Genomic DNA, 18,298 nt, shown 5'->3' with positions numbered 1-18,298 from the left:
CCAGTTAAACCAAGATTTTTAAAGCACGGTGATGTGGGAAGAAGAGAAAGGGCTCATTTCTTCGACTCCAGACGCAGCTCGATACGAAAGCGAAGCACATCGCTAAAACCACGATTACAAACGTGGCGTTTTGGAACAAGCCGCGGACTTCCCGAGGAGAAAAAGGAGCACCACGCCCCATCTTTTCTTCCCCACTCACTTCCCAGCAGCCCTCGGCTCCATCTCCACACAAGCGCAGCGCGGGACCGAGATGGCGCCCCACCTCTCTTCTCCTTCTTCTTCAGCCCCGCTCGCGCTCTCCGCGCCGCTGGGTGGCGCTGCCCGGACTCCAGGCGCCAGCCGGAGCGCTGATAGCGGCGCACCGCGGCGCTGACAAGATGGCGCGCGGCGGCAAGGTGAGTGGGAAGAGGGAAGCGGGGGGAAAGGTGTTTTTTTCCAGTCCCTGTGTGGTAATGGCCGCACCGTCACGCTCCCGCTGGGGCTGTGCTGCAGGTAGTGGAGTGAGAGGAAATTCCTTATTTTTTGTTATATTTCTTTTCTAGTCAGCCATAGTGCTGTGCCTGGACGTAGGCATCACGATGAGCAGCAGTTCGGCTCCTGGGGAGGAGTCTCCACTGGAACAAGCCAAGAGGGTTATGACCAAGTTTCTGCAGCGACAGGTATCTGTGACTCTGAATGTGGTAAAAAGCTGCTTAAAAGGGAAACAATACCACCTGTGTGCTGTGGAGTATTTCTTCATGTATTAATCGTTGAAATAAATGAGAAATAAGCAGGAATTAGTCTGTTTTTATGTAGAACAGTCCTCTGTGTTTCAGCTGTGCTTTTGTGGCTAAGATGTGGCACTCGGATTGCTTGCTCTCTTCGTTTAGTCCAGGGAACATAGAAAACTACACTTTCTCTACAATGTTTCAACATTTCTAAGACGACCCATAGTGAGGACTTGTCTCAAGAAGCGAGTCAGCCAGTTTTACTTGTTTTGTCCCAGATATCCCCATGTTGGTCTGCTGTTTTAATTGTATCTAAATCAGTGAACTGCCCTTGGGATTACATTTTTTGCAGGATAGCACTGAAAAGTAGATTATTAACATTAATTCAAAATCAGTTCAGCTTGCTGCCTGCCTGACATGGGTGTACATGGACCTACCTGTGTTACTACATTGGTTTTGTATTTTCTCTTTCCAGGTTTTTGCTGAGAGTAAAGATGAAGTTGCTGTAGTTCTGTTTGGCACAGATGGTACAAAGAATAACCTTGCCAGTAGGGATCAATACCAAAACATCACTGTACATAGATCTCTAATGCTGCCAGATTTTGACTTGCTAGAAGACATTCAAAATACAATTCAGCTAGGCTGTGAACAAGCAGACTGTATCCTTTTGCTATAGAGGGCTTGAACTGATTCAGTTAAAGATAAGAGTGGAAGTCAGCGTTGTGAAGTGGGCTCATGTTTGCTTCTGAAAGTGTAAGGGCTGTTAAAAGTTCAACTAATTTGCGGTTGTAAGTTTGTTCACAAGCAGGTTAGTAACTTTCCTATGTTCTTTTAATCTTTCAAATGGAGCTTTGGCCCTAAGGAATCATTGCTTTAATGAAGTGTTTTTTTAATTAAAGAGCAAAGTTAACAGTGTAGTTTTAGGCCTCAAATAAGGCATGCATTTCTAATTGTAGCATTGCAGCACTCAGTTTATGCTTTCGCATCAAATGAAATGTTATTCACATGTACCGCGTATCAGCAGAAGCACCAGAAGCCAGACTATATAAAAATAAATGTGAAAAATCTCTACTTTAAACATTTCTAATGTTGCCAGATGTCACTCAATATTGTGAGTTGTTTGTTCTATTAGCTGCATAAGGTGAATTTTAAAAGAAAGCAGTCTGAAGAGTTTTCTCTTGTGTTTCACTTAAACACTGTTCTAACTTCTTTGATTGTCATTCCTTTTTCTGACCATATCGAGATTGATGTGAGTTCTCTTCAGACTGCAGAATCTGTTTCAGTTAACTGTGTGGTCTGGCCAGTCAGTTGTACGTTAGCAGTAGAGTCATGTTCTGTCTTCTGTGGGTGAGCAGATTTGCTCACAGTGATAAAAATACACTCCTGCTGAAAATTATGATGAAGTGGAGCCTATTGAAGGGTTGTTAGATGCAGATGCATTGAAGGTAAATTAATGTGAGGAAAATTATGAAAGTATTTTGAAATGACAAGGAAATTTTGTTTGTGGATACCAAGTAAAGTGTATTAGATTTCTCTTTCATTACACTTGAGCCTCCTTATTGGCAGCTAAGATTGGGCTCTGAATCAGACCCCATACCTCACTATGAGGTGAGTGGGAAGGATACAAGATTGCAAATCACAGAGGTTATCTAGAAGCCTGTTGTACAGTAGATATTTGAAGCAAACTTAGCTCAAAATGTTTGTTGCTTACAGTGCGTGTATGTCAGTGCTTTGGGAGAAGGGTAAAGACAGAGGATAGTTCATTAAACAAAACATTTCTGTGCTGTGATTAATATTCTGAATGAGATTTTCCTTAATTTTGCTTAGTTCTGGATGCAATTATTGTGTGTATGGACTTGCTTCAGCAGGAAACATTGTAAGTATGTATCCTAAAGCCTTTAATAGAATTCTGAGCTTTCACTCTGGAGCTGGCCTGCTTTCTGATTGTGTGAATATTCAAAATGTTTTGTTTTAAAGTAACAAAACAAACATCATGCTACATAATTCTGTCCCTGAAGAATCTCCATGAGACATCTGGCTTCCCTGGGCAATCTACAAGCTTTGATTCAGCTGGAAACTATGCAGTAGATTGGTGAGACTACTGGTGCCATCATACAAGGCACAAGTGCTTTAATTAAGTAGTGTCACTTTTCTTGTGATCTGTTTTCAAAAAATGAAGTGAATAAGATGTTAAAAAGCAAGGAAAGGACTAATAAATTTACACAGATAGTGGCATAACTTACAAAAAAAAAATAAAAATGGAACGGTGTTGTTTTTTCAGAATAGCAAAATAAGGTCTGTTGGAGTTAACGTGACTGTGAATACACATAGTGTGGGAGAGAAACTTGTGCTAGGAGAAAATAAGCTGTAGAAAAAAGTTGGCACCCCAAGTGTTACAAACTTTATTGACAAATTTACTCAGACTGAAAGTGTGATTCTTTGTGACAATAAGTGAACTGATGTTCTAGTAGTTCAGCCTTAATGTACTTCTTAACATTGTACCTCCATTGTTCAAAATCAGTGCTACTCATGTAGAAGTAGTTAGTGATTTACACGGTTATAGGGATAGAGTCCTGAATTTGGGGAATTGAAGTGTTCTGGGGGAATCAGATAAGGGTTAAAATTTACTTAAAATATGAGTAATGATAGAGAAAACAGCTCCTGTCTCTGTTGTGTGTGTGTATGTTTTACAAATACAGAATTAGAAAAGAGCCTTATAGAGAATATTTCTGACATGTAAATATGTTTGTTTGTTTTTTAAGAGGAAAGAAATTTGAGAAGAGACATATTGAACTGTTTACAGACCTTAGTAGTCCTGTCAGTGAGGATCAGCTGGAAATTATCATTGCTAACTTGAAGAAAACAGGAACTTCACTCCAATTTTTGTAAGTATGGATGTGACTATTGTACACTATGTGATTTTACAAAGAAATAGGTATCCATTTTTGATAATGATTTTGAAAGACCTGGTGATCATTTGGTACTTTGTTTCTATAGATGTGTAACAATATGTGATAAGTAGTTATGTGAATTACATGTGCAGTGAACCTAGCTCTGTTGATAGATGAAGTGCAAATGTATGTTAAAATGATAGTTTCTTCTGCAGGTAAACTTCTAGCTTAGAGTCAAAGTCTAAAATGGGAAACAGAAGATCTATGCAAGCAGTGAAGAGGGAAACAGTGTGACAGAAATAGACAAGAAGTGGTGGTTGTGTGTAGTGGAAATGCTAAGTTACAGCCTGAACCAGTGATTGAGCACCTGGTGGGAAGGCAGGGCCAACCCAGGGGAGCACAGGTGCATGCGGTGCATTGGGTGAGCAGAAGGGGTGGAGCCAGGATCCATCCCTTCCCAGACCTCATTTAAGGGCTGGCAGTGTAGACTAGGGTATTTCATTGGAGATTCCTGTGTACCTGAGTCCTTCTGGAAGTATGCGGTTTTTTTCCTTTGTTTCTGTGCCTACTGCTGCTGTGTTTGGGCATATCTGTACTTGCTGCAGCTTAGGACTTGGCTACTATGCTGTCATTGCTGCGCTTTCTATGGCATTGCAGCGTTACATTGTGTCACAGCAGCAGCCTAGATCCCTTCTAGTTAAGAAAGATACTGGGAAAAATAGTGGTGTAGTGTTTTAGATGCATGTAGCCTGATTGTGATGTCAAAAGGAAAGCGAGACTGAAGAGAGGGGGTGAGTTTGAAAAATTGCAGTGTTCACAGTGGTGGGATTGGAAAATGGAAGCAGAGTCCCCTCCATGGAAGCATTTAAGGCCAGGCTGCATAGGGCTTTGAGCAACCTGGTCTGGAGGGAGGTGTCCCTGCATATAACAGGGGATTGGAACTAGATGATCTTAAAGGTCCCTTCCAACCCAAACAGTTCTGTGACTCTGTCTTCAGTACTAAAACAAGAATTCCTTGGTTGTTTTGGTACTGATGTAGGCATTGGTCTGAGGAATTGCTGGTAGTGCTGAGATGTGTTCACTGTTGCACATGGTGGTAAAAGCATGCTAAAGGCCTTTGGTAGGAGCTTGTTTTAAAGTAGAACTTTGTGTGAGTGTTAACAATAGCTGCTGGTAACAATTTTGTGGAGGAAATTAAAATTGCAGTTTTATTTCTGAAAATTTTTAATATTTATTTTCACCTGTATGCTCCATTCATTAAGGAGCTGTAGTGTGGACTTAATAAATTCATTGAAGGCATTTGTGGACCCAAAGCTAAGGTTACAGCAAGACTAGACAGGAAGGGAGTGAAGGAAAATAATGACAATCTTGTTGTTTTTTTTCAATCTGCATTGTCTTTACTCTCTAGTTCTTTGCTACAGGCAGTCTGAAGTGTGATGCCCAGAATACCTTCAGCAGTCTATTCAAGTCATTACCAATGCCAATTAAGCCTTGTATATTTCTATGTTTTGTGAGCCGTGCAGCTTTTTGCACATAGAAAATGTGAATCTTGATACAGTTTTTGTTTTGGTTGGTTATTGTTATTCAGAAGAAAATTAGCTCCTGCTTGTGTTCTTAGTTTACCATTTCCAGTGGATGGTGCTGATGGACATGGAGATGCAAGTGCCAACTCGCAGTTGCACCAAAACTCATTCCCAAGAAAGAGGTTAACTGCGCAGCAAAAGGAAGGCATTGATGTGGTGAAGAAGTTGATGCATACTTTGGATGAAGAAGGAGGGCTGGAAGAAATTTACACTTTCAGGTAAGCTTGACTAGTCCTCTTTATAGTGCTTTAAATTTACTTTCTGATTTCTTCCCTGAAAAGATTAAATGAATTAGACAGTTGCATGACTGTCAGTTTCACCCAAGTCAGTGGATTTTTTTTTATAACTTTGTAACTTCCATTCTTTTGAAGTGTAGAACTTTGTCAGTAGCTCCAAAACAGTTAGAAAAGCTTGCAGATGTTGGTGGGAAAATGTTGGTGGTTTTTTTGTGTGGTTTTTTTTTTTTTTTTTTTTTTTTTAAATACCTGAACTTAACAAAATTGTTTTCCTCCGTCTTCATTGTTGCAGCATTTTTGAGGGAATGCTTCTATGAATGAGATCTTCTAAGAATGTTTTTGAAAGAGTTGGAATCTGTGATATGATACAGATAGAACATTTTACTTTTAATGGTAGCTTGTTTCTCAGTTTGAGACTTCCTGTAACTCACTAGTTTGTCAAACTGCCACAAACCTTTTGATTAACGTTGTTTGTTATTTATCATTTTACTTGTGAAGTTTCCTTCCCTCACTCTGTCCCACTGATCTGGCTTGCATAACAGCAGCCACTTAAACTGTAATTTGAGTGGTAGTATGAATTAGTGCTGAAATGTGTATCACTGTGTATATAATCCATGCTACTCTATAGAGCAGCATCAACCTACAGGGAAAAAAAAAAGACAGGCCTTGTTTTTGCATCAAAAGACTGCAGAGATGAGCAGTATCTTTTGGGGGCCATTTATCCTTTGGAGTAATCCATATGCATGAAGCTACTTTGCTGGCTTGGCCCCTTCTTTATATAGGTATTTTATCACGGGCTTTTTGCTACTCTGTAAGCTGTATTTGTGCCACACTTTAAAGGGTAATCCAAAATCTTTGGATAAATAGGCATTTGGGTAATGGATTTAAGCTTTAGTTGTTTAAGAATATGTGAGGTATTAGATGCAGTTAAGTTGCTTATCAAGCTTTAAGGAGTCAGCTGTGCAAATCCATTTCAGACACATTCTTTGTTTTCCTGTGTTAATTATCTCTGCTGGTAAAATTTATTTATAAATTATTAATGCAAGGAAGGTAAGTGAGATAATTTTCTTCGCTTGTTTTAGGTTTGATTTTCAGTTATCAGGCAAGAGATTCTTCTGCTTCCATTCTTTTGGGAGAAATGACTGAAGAGCAGTGGAGACAAGACAGTTTTAAAACACATGTGCATTTATTAGCATTTTAGTGACTGAATAGTCTTTGATAATAGGGTGTATTTTTATTCTGTAAATATGAGAGATTGAAAGACTTAATTAAAATTGAGTTTAAATTACATTTTTAGGCATTTGGCGCCTTCAGGTGTTTGATTTTCACATTCCACTTTGAACATACGTTGGAGTAGTTTTAATGATGTAGTCATAAATTCTTTGTAACAATCCTGTATCGGTGTTTCTTCTGCTAGAAAAGGTGTTTTTCCTCCCTCTCTTCTTTTCGCTAGGGAAAAAGAAATCTAATGTTTATCTCATTATGAAAGTTCAGTGTATTTTCTCCTTTTATCATACTTCTGTTTGAGCTTTAAAAAAGTAAACAACAGCTGCAACAAAATACAAACAAAACAAATAAACAAGAAGCCAAGCTGCTTCTCCTAAGAAAGCTAAAAAGTAGAATAAGTGAAATTCTGTATTAGCGTTTTTAAGAGTTGATCTTAATTTCTGCTAGACAAACTCTTTTAATCAACAGAAGTACATTCTGAGTTTCATTACGATGTGAGAAAGGGGAGATCAACACTATTTTGCGTAATCATGCAATAAAAATAACATTTTCTGAGCACTTGGGCACTGGAATTTTATAGCAAAAGAGCTAATAGAGTTTGCATTAGCTGGAAACCATTCCAGAGTGCAATAGTTGAGCCTGTTTGATTTCACAATAATGTATTATACACTACTTTTATTTCCAGCTTCTAAATTTTGGACTCCATTGCATAAATTTGTGCAGTTGAATAAACACTTTTTGGTATGAGATCATTAAAATTCCCTTTCTTGTATTTTATGAACTTGCACATATGCTGTTTAGGCTAGAAATATTTGAAGTAACTTATTTCATTCTAGCTGAATGCTCCAAAAAGAATGAGTTCATTAGCACTGTTTAAAAAAAAAAAAAAGTCAGAAGTTAATTACCACACAAACAAAGTCATGTTAATTGAAGCTGGATTATTTATTTCTTTGCTTCCACTGCAGAAAACATTTCACCACTTGCAGAAGCCTTTTCTAATTTAGGTTGTTCAGCTAACTATGTGCCCTAATTGACTGAGCATAGAGAAATGTAAAATGCTTAATAAGCAATTGTGTAGTTTCCTCATAAGACCTATTGTACTGTCTTTATGCCCTAATGTCACACTGTAATGAAGACTCAAGATGGGAATAACCTACTGTGCCACCTCTTTTGTTCCTTCTCTGTGACAATGGTTAATGACAAGATTATTCACAGAGTTTATTTTCTAATGCTTCATGCCATTTAAGCTGAAACAATTGGGCTCCTGCATCTCCCTGAAGAAAGTGTATTGTCTGTAATATTTTATTACAGTTCACCAAAGAGTTCATTACTGTCTTCTTGATTCCTTTGTTTAGAGAGAGCCTGGAACGTCTTGCAATGTTTAAGAAAATAGAAAGAAGACCTGTACCTTGGTCATGCCAGTTAACTATTGGTTCCAATTTGTCTATAAGGATTGTGGCCTACAAAGCAGTAAGTGCATAAAATCATATATTTTATTGTATGTTAGCAACCTGTTGGGTGCAGCTGCAAATGTTATCCTTAAAGGTTTAAAAAAAAAAAGAAAAACACAAAAAAACCAAAAGCACCAAAAAAAAAAAAAAGAATCTGAAAAAGCATCAGAAATAATGCAGAGATTTTGTGTATAGAAGTAAGTAGATATGAAACTGGTTCCAACAGCAACTCTTTAGCTTCACCATGTTGTACGCACGTTATCAAAAATTAATGATACACATAAGTAGAAGTAATTGCCATCCATGCTGTGACACAATGGTGTTGGTATTGAAGTTGATGAACTTGATAAAGAATGCTGCACTTGTGGGAAGCTTTCCATTTGGTATCAGTGAAATGTCTGCAGCTCAATGAGATTTAATGTGTATCTCTTAACTCCTAGGCATGCTTTTGTGTGTAAAATGACGAGTGTAAATGTTACATCAGTTATTGTTTCAAGTTGCATCTATTATTATTTCACATTTGAGAAAGGTGTATTTTCAACTTGTTTGCTTCATACTATTGGCCAGAGCTTATATGCAGTCTGTTTCACTTATATTTTCTTTTGGTCCTTCACACAGTGCTAAGAAGTATATTAAAACACAAAAATTGTGTGAAATTCCAGTAACTGAAGCAATAGGTTACTATATAGCATAGCAGTACTGATGAATCGGGTGAGATGGAAGTCGGCTGATTTGTTACTAGAATCCAAAACTGAGAGTCTGATCAGAACAGTAAGGCATCAAAGCATATTAGGAAGCTGAAATATATCTGATTTTTGAAGGACAGGCATGTAGCCTTGAGAGAGCTGTCTGTGGGCCCATCTTTTTTTTTTTTATATATATTTATAAATATTTTGTTGTTGGAATATTCTTCCGGAGCCTGTATGAATTCACAGTAAGGATCCCTTCCCAAAGGTGTTCGCATGCATAACAAAGTAACCCTGTGAGTGAGCAACCTGAACCAAGTTGCTAGCCCGAGGTGATATAGCAGCTGGAGCAGAGCTAGAAATAGACTTGTGGTATCGACTGCCATAATCCATTCTTCTGTTTTCTACCCAGTACTACGTTTTTCTTCTCATTTATTAAGTTCGCCATCAGTTTCAAAGAAGAAAGACAGTGTATTTCTTTCACTGTAGTCAGGAAATGTTTGTTGATTGCACTTCAGTATTTTTTTCCTTCTTTCCCTGCCCAGTCCTGTGGTGCAGCTTGTCTTCTGTTTTTTGGAGAAGCTATAGTAAGATAGGGTGCTTTTTTTTTATGCTGTTATATAGTAATGTGATGGCTAACTCAGGCAAACAAGCTGAATGAGTGTTGTCTTTTACCTTTAATGTACATCTTAATACTTTGTCAAGAGTACGTGAGAAAGGAGGTAAAATAAATGACAAGCTGCATGACTTCCACAAGTACCCACAGCAAGAATGCAGTCTATATGATAAAGTTGAATGACAGCTCTCATAAGGATGAAACAGTGTGCTGAAAGCACTGTGGTAGCAGTCAGGGATGTATGATTGGGCTCTCTTTTACTGGCAAAATTACTTCGTACTTTGGTCTAAGACTTTTGTTTGTGTTCTGGTAAGAGTTCTGGATCCAGTTGAAACATTAAATGTTCCTTTTCTTCAAATTTGGATATAAAGCTCACAGAAGAGAAAGTGAAAAAAATTTGGACAGTTGTGGATGCTAAAACCCTCAGAAAAGAAGATGTGCAGAGAGAAACCGTTTACTGTTTAAATGATGATGATGAGACAGAGGTTCAGAAAGATGATACTATTCAAGGTATGACTTCTTTGTGTGCATCCTGGAGGCAGACCTGAGATAATGGCTGTATTCTTGCAGAACTCAAAAGTGCTTAGCTGATGTAGTTGGAAGTATAAATGTAATTTAAAAATGTAAACTGTGTAAGCTGTCTGTCTTTGCATATTCTGGAAGTTCTTATTCTTCCTAGTAATAGGAAGAGTAGTACTAATACCACCAGGTGGAACTTGGAGGGGACTACAGCTTCCTAAACAGAACAGTGTGGAAGGCAATCTCAGTTCTGTAGTCAGTGGTGGTGTTACCTTTACCTTTTTCAAACCTCCAGTGGTACTGATAACATGAATATTTTATAGCACTTTTTTTTTTTTTTTTCCTAGATAAACAACTGCTCTACATATTCTGCAGAGTATAAAACAATTCTATTAGCTTAACTTCAAATTCCACAAGAGGTGTGATATGGAATAGTGGTATATACAGTGTTTCAAAGTGCATTAAATTCCTGAGAGGACTGAAGGTCCCATAAGCAGTGTGAAGTAATCTACTTTTTTTTTTAAAAAAAAAAACAAAAGCAAAATTAAGCAAATATGTGATTTTTTTTTTTTGTGTGTGTGTGTGTGATTCTAGATTTTGTTATTGAATAATTCTTTCCAGATTGCATTTTTTGTCCCATATAATTGGGACAAGTGTATTAATTGAAAAGGGCACAGTTATTCAGATAACAGTATACAGATTTGCTGTTATGTAAATAAAATAAACTTAAAAATGTGGACATATTGTGCTTTGTTGTTTTTTAATTTAACCTCTTTGAATTGTACTAGGAGTACTTTAAAGAAATAGCAGATAAAAATGCCACCCAAACAGTATGAGATACGTGTGTGTGTGTGTGTGTGTGTGTGTGTGTGTGTGTGTATCTATTTGATTCTTTAGCTGAAATGATGGGTAAAATTGAGTACTCTGTTATTTCAAAACTATCAGTATTTTTAAAAATCCACTTACCATAGTGAATATTTGGAAGCATTTTACACTGTCCTTTGCTGGTGTCTTGGAATTGCCCCAGCTGGTGAAAAGCTCTGGGATGTTGCTAATAACAAAGAAAAAATGTTGTGAATAGTTCAGTAGGAACAAAAGATGAAAAATTTCTCTTATCAGTGGTATTACATTTTTCTTAAAGAGCAGATTAGGTCTTAAACTTCTGTGGACATTTTGAGAAATGGCATGATTAGATGATATTTTGCATTTGAAACACCCATACCAAAATATCATTTGTTTTGTCTGCTTATTTGCTTTTCAGTTTCCAGAAAATTTGTATGCATATAGGCTTTTCATCCAGAGATTTACTTGTGTTCCTTCTGTTCCTTCTGCTTTCATCTCACCTAAGATATACAGCCTGTAGTCTGTGACAGTATAATAATGTGATGATGATACAGGGAGGGTATTTTAACTTCAGGTAGGGAAATGAGTAATTGGTACAGAAAAACAAAGAGGCTCCTATTTTATCTAGGTGTCCCTATAATGTAGGGCGTGGGAATTAAAATGGAAGTGTCTAGAAAGATCACTTATGCATACAAAGATGTTTTGATTTTTTTTTTTTCTACTATATGATGGTGTATCTCACTACCAATGTTAACACATTTTGTTCTCTGAGTCCCTTGTGATGTCATTTCCTTCTTAAGATTTATGCCGTGTTTTTTTTTTTCCTTCATTACATCTGCAGAGAGTGTTGTAGTCTATTTGTTACATCTATTCTCTGATCATAACTTTGTTAAGCAAGATGTTCAGTTTCTTTATCTTTTCTGCTCTCTACAAGGGCCGTTATGTAAAATGATCTACAAGGAGTACAATTGCTGTTCATGAAGTACAAAATGATTCTGTAGGGTGTGTGCTTTTTTTGTTAACAGGAAAAGTAATTTGGTGAGCGTGTGGAGTGTAGCTGTGGGGTGTGCATGCATTGTTAAAATATTCAGAGAGCTAATTTCAGTGATGGAATTGTAGGCCCATATGCTTACCAGATGCTCCTCTCTTGTTTTCCAGGGTTTCGCTATGGGAGTGATATAATTCCTTTTTCCAAAGAAGATGAAGAGCAAATGAAATACAAAACCGAAGCAAAATGTTTTTCTGTTCTGGGATTCAGCAGATCATCTCAGGTACAGTACTAAACTTATTCAATCTACTGGCTTGTTACAGACAGTTGATTTTGGTTTAAATTTGTTGTAATTATGGTGGTGTACTCAATTCTAGAACTGGGAATGGGGCACCTGCAGCCAACTATAGAGGAGTGGATTTTAGTAGATGCAAGCAGTATGTAGTCTTGTGAAGAAGAGACATCTGTAAATATGGCCATTCTTCTTTCTGGTGAAGCAAGAGCCACTGACCTCAGATCTCCACAAAGTGACTACAGATATGCTGTAGTTTTAATTTCATCTTACTAACTTACACAGTGATGCCTGATCTACAAGAGTAGATGAATTTATTTTTTGTATGGATAAAACAGAAGCTGTGGGCTTTCCCCAGCCAGGAGTGTGTTGTGTTTTTTTTTTTTTTTTTTTTTTGTTGTTTTTTTTTTACTTTCAAACACAAGAAACCTCTCTCTTAACGTTATAGGAATGTTAAAAAAAAGCCTGGGAACTAACAGCATTCCTTCTATTTTCCGTAAGGATTAGGTTATGAATGGTACCTTTCTTTTGGCTTCTGTAATAAAAATTAAGTGTAGCAGAGAGTTCACAGAACTAAGATGAAGGTAGCATCACTGAAAAGCCTTCTGTATCCCAAGGAGATCCTCACTGTTTGTGAATAGATGCACTTACGTGACAAAATTAATGCTACAGATACATCTGTTTTACCTGGAAAAACTTAAAGGCTTAACAAACCCTTCTGGAAATGTGATAGATGACAAGAATGCACAGGAGTGCATGCCATTAATTCTTAGAAGCTGCCTTTGCTCTTTCTTTTCCAGGATATTGCACAGGGTGACTGAAACTTGACTCCATCTCAGAGTTCACAGCACCCAGTCCTTTTCACACTCAGTGCTGAAGTGGGACCATAGGGGAGCTCTGTCTTCTCTTCTGGAAGTTTTTAGCCCTTTTGCTCCTTTTTGAAAAGTCTCAATGCCTGTATAAAAAAGAACCCTTGATAAAAGGCTGAGCCATCACTAGCTTTACCAAGAAGGAAAGGTGCTGATGAAAAAGAGGAAGTTTCTGCAGAAACTGTCTCCCTATTGTATGCAACTAAACATTTCTGTCCAGTTGGCATAGAAGACCCTGTGTACTACTAGAGATATTGTTAGACTATTGTGGTGTGATCATCTAAAGCATATTGACTGAAAAAGCAGAAAGTTACACTGGTGAATTAAAATGAGATTCCAGCCTAAATAAGACCTGTAACCTGGCTGTTCCTTAAGGATGTTCAGATTGCAAAATTGCTTAAAAAAAAACAAAACCCAGCACAATGACTTAAGCACTGAAAGTGATTGTTTAAGGAAAAGCACTGTGCATGAGCTTATACACCTCAAATTCGCTGGGGCGGGGAGATGTTGGGAGCTGCTAAATGCAGTACCAAAAACTGGATCTGACATGCTGAAGCCCTCTGTTCAGACAGCAAGTTTCACAAGAGAATTTTTTTTTAATCTTTCTCTGGTCTTAATAGTTTACTGCTGAATCTTACTGTCTTCATTATTTTCTGTAAGATGTGTTGTACCATGTGCAGCATTTTCTTAGCTGGAAACTGGCCTCCTGTTTCAACTTGAAATCTTTTTATTGAAAAGAGAAACTGACTTGAAAGCAGCTGAGAAGTGTCGTGCTCCTGTAAGTGAGCAGTCCTTTTCTTGTAAGCTGTTATTTTTCCTCTGTTGGTCAAATAGTGCAGTAATACTTCCAAACTGCCACCATATAATTTATTGCAGGAATAATTTTTTGGTTTTTTATCACATAAACATGCCCTGGGGAGTTAAGAACCTTTTGTATTTTTCAATGCACTAAACGTGTACTGCTTTTGAAATTTTTTACAATGGATTTCATGACAAACAGGAATGGAATTACATATTAAATAATGTACGCTCTGGTCCTGTAACTAGAATTGAGAGTATTTAAGCACATTAGTAGTTGGATGTAGCTTATCAGATTAGAATTATTTAGGGGAGTTGTAGGATTAAAATTATATTGTACAGATAATGTACAATATATATATTGTACAGGAGGTTTTCAATTACAAGTAGAATTTTCAAGACATTTGCTTTTCTTGTGTTTTGGCTCCTGAATTTTATTGTTTGAAGTTGTGCTACCAACACAATTCAAATGCATGTTGTATTTAAATTTAATTTTATTTAAAAATAATAATTAAAAAAAAAAAAAACCAACCCTATGAAGAAAAGATAACTAGAGAAACGGGAACAGCTCTGAATTCATAATTAAGAAGGAATAGAACCACCTCTTATTTTCTTAGTTATTCACGTCCCTCAGCAAAAAAAAGATCAGAGGCCGTTTAAACTTTGATTTTTAATTTATAAGCAATGCTGTGTAAAACAAAAAATAATACTTGAAAATATTACAAAGGACCCATTTCTTTGGCAAACAAAAGCTACAGTGATGCACACTTCAGATATTTATATGAAATATACAAATGCCTGAGACTTTTAGGATAGAAGGGCAAAGGATAATTGAAGGCAGAGTAAATGAGTTCAGCAATTGTGCTGTAATAGGTTAAACAGATCTGCTGTGGTGTAAGTTGTCATTGACTTCAACAGCATTATGCTAATTTGCTAAATGATGAAACTCCATGTAGTTTGGAGGTAATATAACTTGGTGGGATTTTCTTTAACAAGGAAAGGTCATTTTCACTAGTGCAATATGTGTGCTTTGACAACTGTTCCACTATTGCAGTGTTTCTCTGGGTGTGTCTCAGCCTCTGCAGCTCTGGTTATTGGAGCAATGCCCAGTAATGACACTTCTTTTTTTCAGTCAGCCATGTTCATGAGCAGCATACACTCTGCTAACAGAAGTTCTGCTTTGCCAGTGCAGCTGTAAATACTACACAGTGCTCTTAAACTAGCTTTATTAGTTAAGGGTGTGACTTTCTTCAGTTCCCTTTTCATTTATTTTTGCTAGCTAGAATAGATGTAGCATAGTACCTGTTAGGTTTAGGTGTTTTGTTAACTACTGTGGCTTTCCACACTGACTTATTACCACACTCACAATAGCTACAAGTAAAGTAGCCTCTTATTCCTGCCAACTGATAGGAAGGTTATGGGAATATTTTGTAGAATATGACTGAATATCCACACTGAGTGAAAAATGGAAATATGGAACATACACAAAGCCTTAACCTCTGTGCACGGTGGTTAGGTTCTTTGGCTTCTCACTTGAGTAACGTTTTGGTTGTTCAGTAGTTTACTCGGTCTGAGTACGTTAATAACATTTGTTCTACATCAAGCTAATCTGACTATTTCAATCTGTAGATCCAGAGGCACTGTTACATGGGCAACCAGGTTCTCAAGGTCTTTGCAGCGAAAGACGATGAGGTGAGATGAACTCAAATTTAATACTGAAAGTGATTTCAAAGAATCATTAAGGCTGGAAAAAACATCTTAAGATCAGCTAGTTCAACCATCCACCTACTACTAACGTTGCTCAATAAATTGTGTCTCTTCAGTACTGTGTCTACATGTTTCTCAAATGCCTCCAGGGACAGTGAATCAACCACCTCCCTGGGCAGCCCATTCCAGTGCCTGACTAATCTTTCAGGGAATTAGTTTTTCCTGATATCCAACCTGAACCTGTCCTGATGCAGCTTGAGGCCATTCCCTCTTGTCCTGCCACTAGTTACTTGGGAGGAGAGGCCAACCCCCACCTCCTTTCAGGTAGTTGTATAGGGCAGCAGGGTCTCTCCTAAGCCTCCTCTTTTCCAGGCTAAATAATCCCAGTGCCCTCAGCTACTCCTCATAAAGCCTGTGCTTCAGACATCTCATCAGCTTTGCTGTCCTTTTCCAGGTATGCTCTAGGGCCTCAATGTCTTTCTCTTAGTGAGGGGCCCAAAACTGAACATAGTACTGAAGATGCTGCCTCACCAGAGCTAAGTACAGGGGAATGATCACCTCCCTGCTTTTGATGACTATGCTGTTTCTAATCAAGCCAGAATGCCATTGGCCTTCATGGCCAGTTTGTCCTGGAATAGCAAAGAAAGCAGTGGTGCTTGAAATTGTTCCTTCTTTCTGCACTGATAAAACAGAAGCATTCTTAATACAACTTATAGTCTTGTACCATTGTCCACTGAAATTAAAAGTAGTTTGAACCTCAAATGAATACCCTGTCTCATGAATAATGAGAAACCTGTAAATATTTTCGTGCAGGGGCATGGTGGCTAAGTTCACTTTCACACAGACCATTCTACTGTTTAGAACAGACTTCCAAATTATTTTAAACATGAGAAGTAAGAGCATCACTGTAGGACTTTGACGTATTTGATTAAGGGTCTGACTTTTCTCTATTTATCTCATAATGTTTCTGGGAACTTTTCATGGATAGTGTGAACGGTGGTACATCTGAATCTAAAGCTAATGCTCAGCTTTGAGTGGACCCACTCTCATGATAGGATTTGAACTTTGTTTCTTAGTTTTCAAAATTGTCATGTTTAAAAAAAAAAAAAAAAATATTGTGAACATGAAGTTGTAGTTGAAAGTGCTGCTGAATTCACTGTGGAAAGCATCTTTCAGCAGACTAATGAGAACTTGTATGATTTTTTTTCCAGAATGCAGCAGTTGCTTTTTCTGCCCTCGTTCAAGCATTGGATGAGTTGAATGTAGTAGCTATAGTGCGTTATGCTTACGATAGAAGATGTAACCCACAAATTGGTGTAGCTTTTCCATGCATTAAGGATGCGTATGAGGTAACTTTTCACCTTTACCTTTTCTTAGGGAGATTCTTTAGAGATGCTTTAACAATACCAATTAATAAATGATTATAATTGAACCGTGTGAATTTGCAGTGTTGTATGGTACCAGAAGAAGCCACTATTGTTTTTATGACGTAGTATCAAGTCTTAGGACAAGGAGGTGACAAATAGCTTTAAGTAAATGTCTTAAAAAAACAACAGAAAAGTAATAATACATATTTCTATTAGAGTTCTCTATATTAGAGATTTGAATAAAATTGATCTGTATTTTAATAATAATAATTTCATTTTGTTATTCTTGAAATCTGTATGTTGATATCTAGAAGAGGTGTAATCGGATATTTAGACAAGTTACCACTATTCTCTTGCTGTGTTACTAACTACCTCTAAGAGTACTATTCAAAGTTGTACTAGGTTCCTTCTTTGATTCTAAATGCTCATTTATTTCCAGGTTGCTTAGTAATGCAAATTTTTGGTGTACAGTTGGCACTTCAGGCATGTCCAGTTACTCCAGTGTCATTAGGATTCAAAGTCAACTGGGACTGAGGGGAGGAGCTAACAGCTCTTAAAGATGCTTCCTAAATTCAGGTTGAGAGTCAGGAAGACAATATTTACTTAAGACTATGAAAAAAAAAAAATTCTGGTCATTTTTTTTTTTTAATTAAAAAAAGTAAGCATATCATATTTGAAATATTTCTTTAAGTTTTGAAAGACCCCAAATGACAGTTTCTTAAATTTTTTGCTAGGTATGTTTCCACTGATCTTTCTTGAGAGACGACTGAAAGAGCTAAATATATTTAGCATGGCTGAGCAATGACTAAGGTGGGGGCGGACATAAGTCTTCAGGCTTATGAAGGCTACAAACATAAAGGATGGAAAGGAGTTATTTAGGGTAGTATATACTGGAGGAGGTATTTGAATAAAGGCAAAATCAGCATGACAATGTCAGGGGGAAAAAAACCACTTCTTTGAAACAAGGTGAGCTGTGATAAAACCTCCCAAAGCTTCAGTGTATGGGGTATTTAAACCTTGGCTGGATGGAACTCTTTGCAAGTCAAAGGTGTTGGATGACCTCGGGGGTCTTTATTCAGCCTGTAGTAAGTTAAGAAGTGTTGCCATCATTGTATTCTGAAATAATTTTTTGTTTTTTACTGCTTAAAATTATGTTGCTCTATATGCATTTTACTGATTAATTTTTACGTATATTAGTAAAATTAAAAGATCTAATATCTGTGTTTTATTGCCCAATGGATCACTTTGGGGTACCTCAGATTTTTTTTTTTTTTAAACTTTATGCTTAGTTTTTTCTTCTTGGATTTTTCTTCTGTTTTCTCTCTCAGTGTCTCTTCTATGTTCAACTACCGTACATGGAAGATGTAAGACAGTACATGTTTTCATCCTTGAAAAACAATAAGAAATGCTCTCCTACTGGTAAGATAATCCTTTCTTGGGAGCTGGACAAATGCTATAATACTCTTCTTTTAAGATATTCTGAAATACTAGAATACTTGGCTTTCTGATGAAATTGTA

General features: G+C 37.2%; 1 protein-coding gene across 1 annotated transcript in view; it reads left to right on the top strand.

The window, feature by feature from the left end:
* XRCC5 (X-ray repair cross complementing 5) overlaps nt 1–18,298 on the top strand; it is a 50,248-nt gene that overhangs the window by 6,055 nt on the left and 25,895 nt on the right. The window contains exons 2-13 of the mRNA XM_042827014.1: nt 285–395; nt 543–659; nt 1,183–1,366; nt 2,535–2,583; nt 3,470–3,592; nt 5,217–5,399; nt 8,000–8,114; nt 9,769–9,907; nt 11,918–12,030; nt 15,336–15,398; nt 16,625–16,762; nt 18,109–18,199. Of these exons, the coding sequence (XP_042682948.1) occupies nt 285–395; nt 543–659; nt 1,183–1,366; nt 2,535–2,583; nt 3,470–3,592; nt 5,217–5,399; nt 8,000–8,114; nt 9,769–9,907; nt 11,918–12,030; nt 15,336–15,398; nt 16,625–16,762; nt 18,109–18,199 (1,426 nt within the window). The remainder of the gene's footprint in view (nt 1–284; nt 396–542; nt 660–1,182; nt 1,367–2,534; nt 2,584–3,469; nt 3,593–5,216; nt 5,400–7,999; nt 8,115–9,768; nt 9,908–11,917; nt 12,031–15,335; nt 15,399–16,624; nt 16,763–18,108; nt 18,200–18,298) is intronic.

This window comes from Centrocercus urophasianus, unplaced genomic scaffold (assembly GCF_019232065.1).
Source record: "Centrocercus urophasianus isolate 14NV4802_14NV808 unplaced genomic scaffold, USGS_Curo_1.0 seq_28, whole genome shotgun sequence".
Taxonomy (NCBI): Eukaryota; Metazoa; Chordata; class Aves; order Galliformes; family Phasianidae; genus Centrocercus; species Centrocercus urophasianus.
This window is presented reverse-complemented; position numbering and strand designations above follow the sequence as displayed.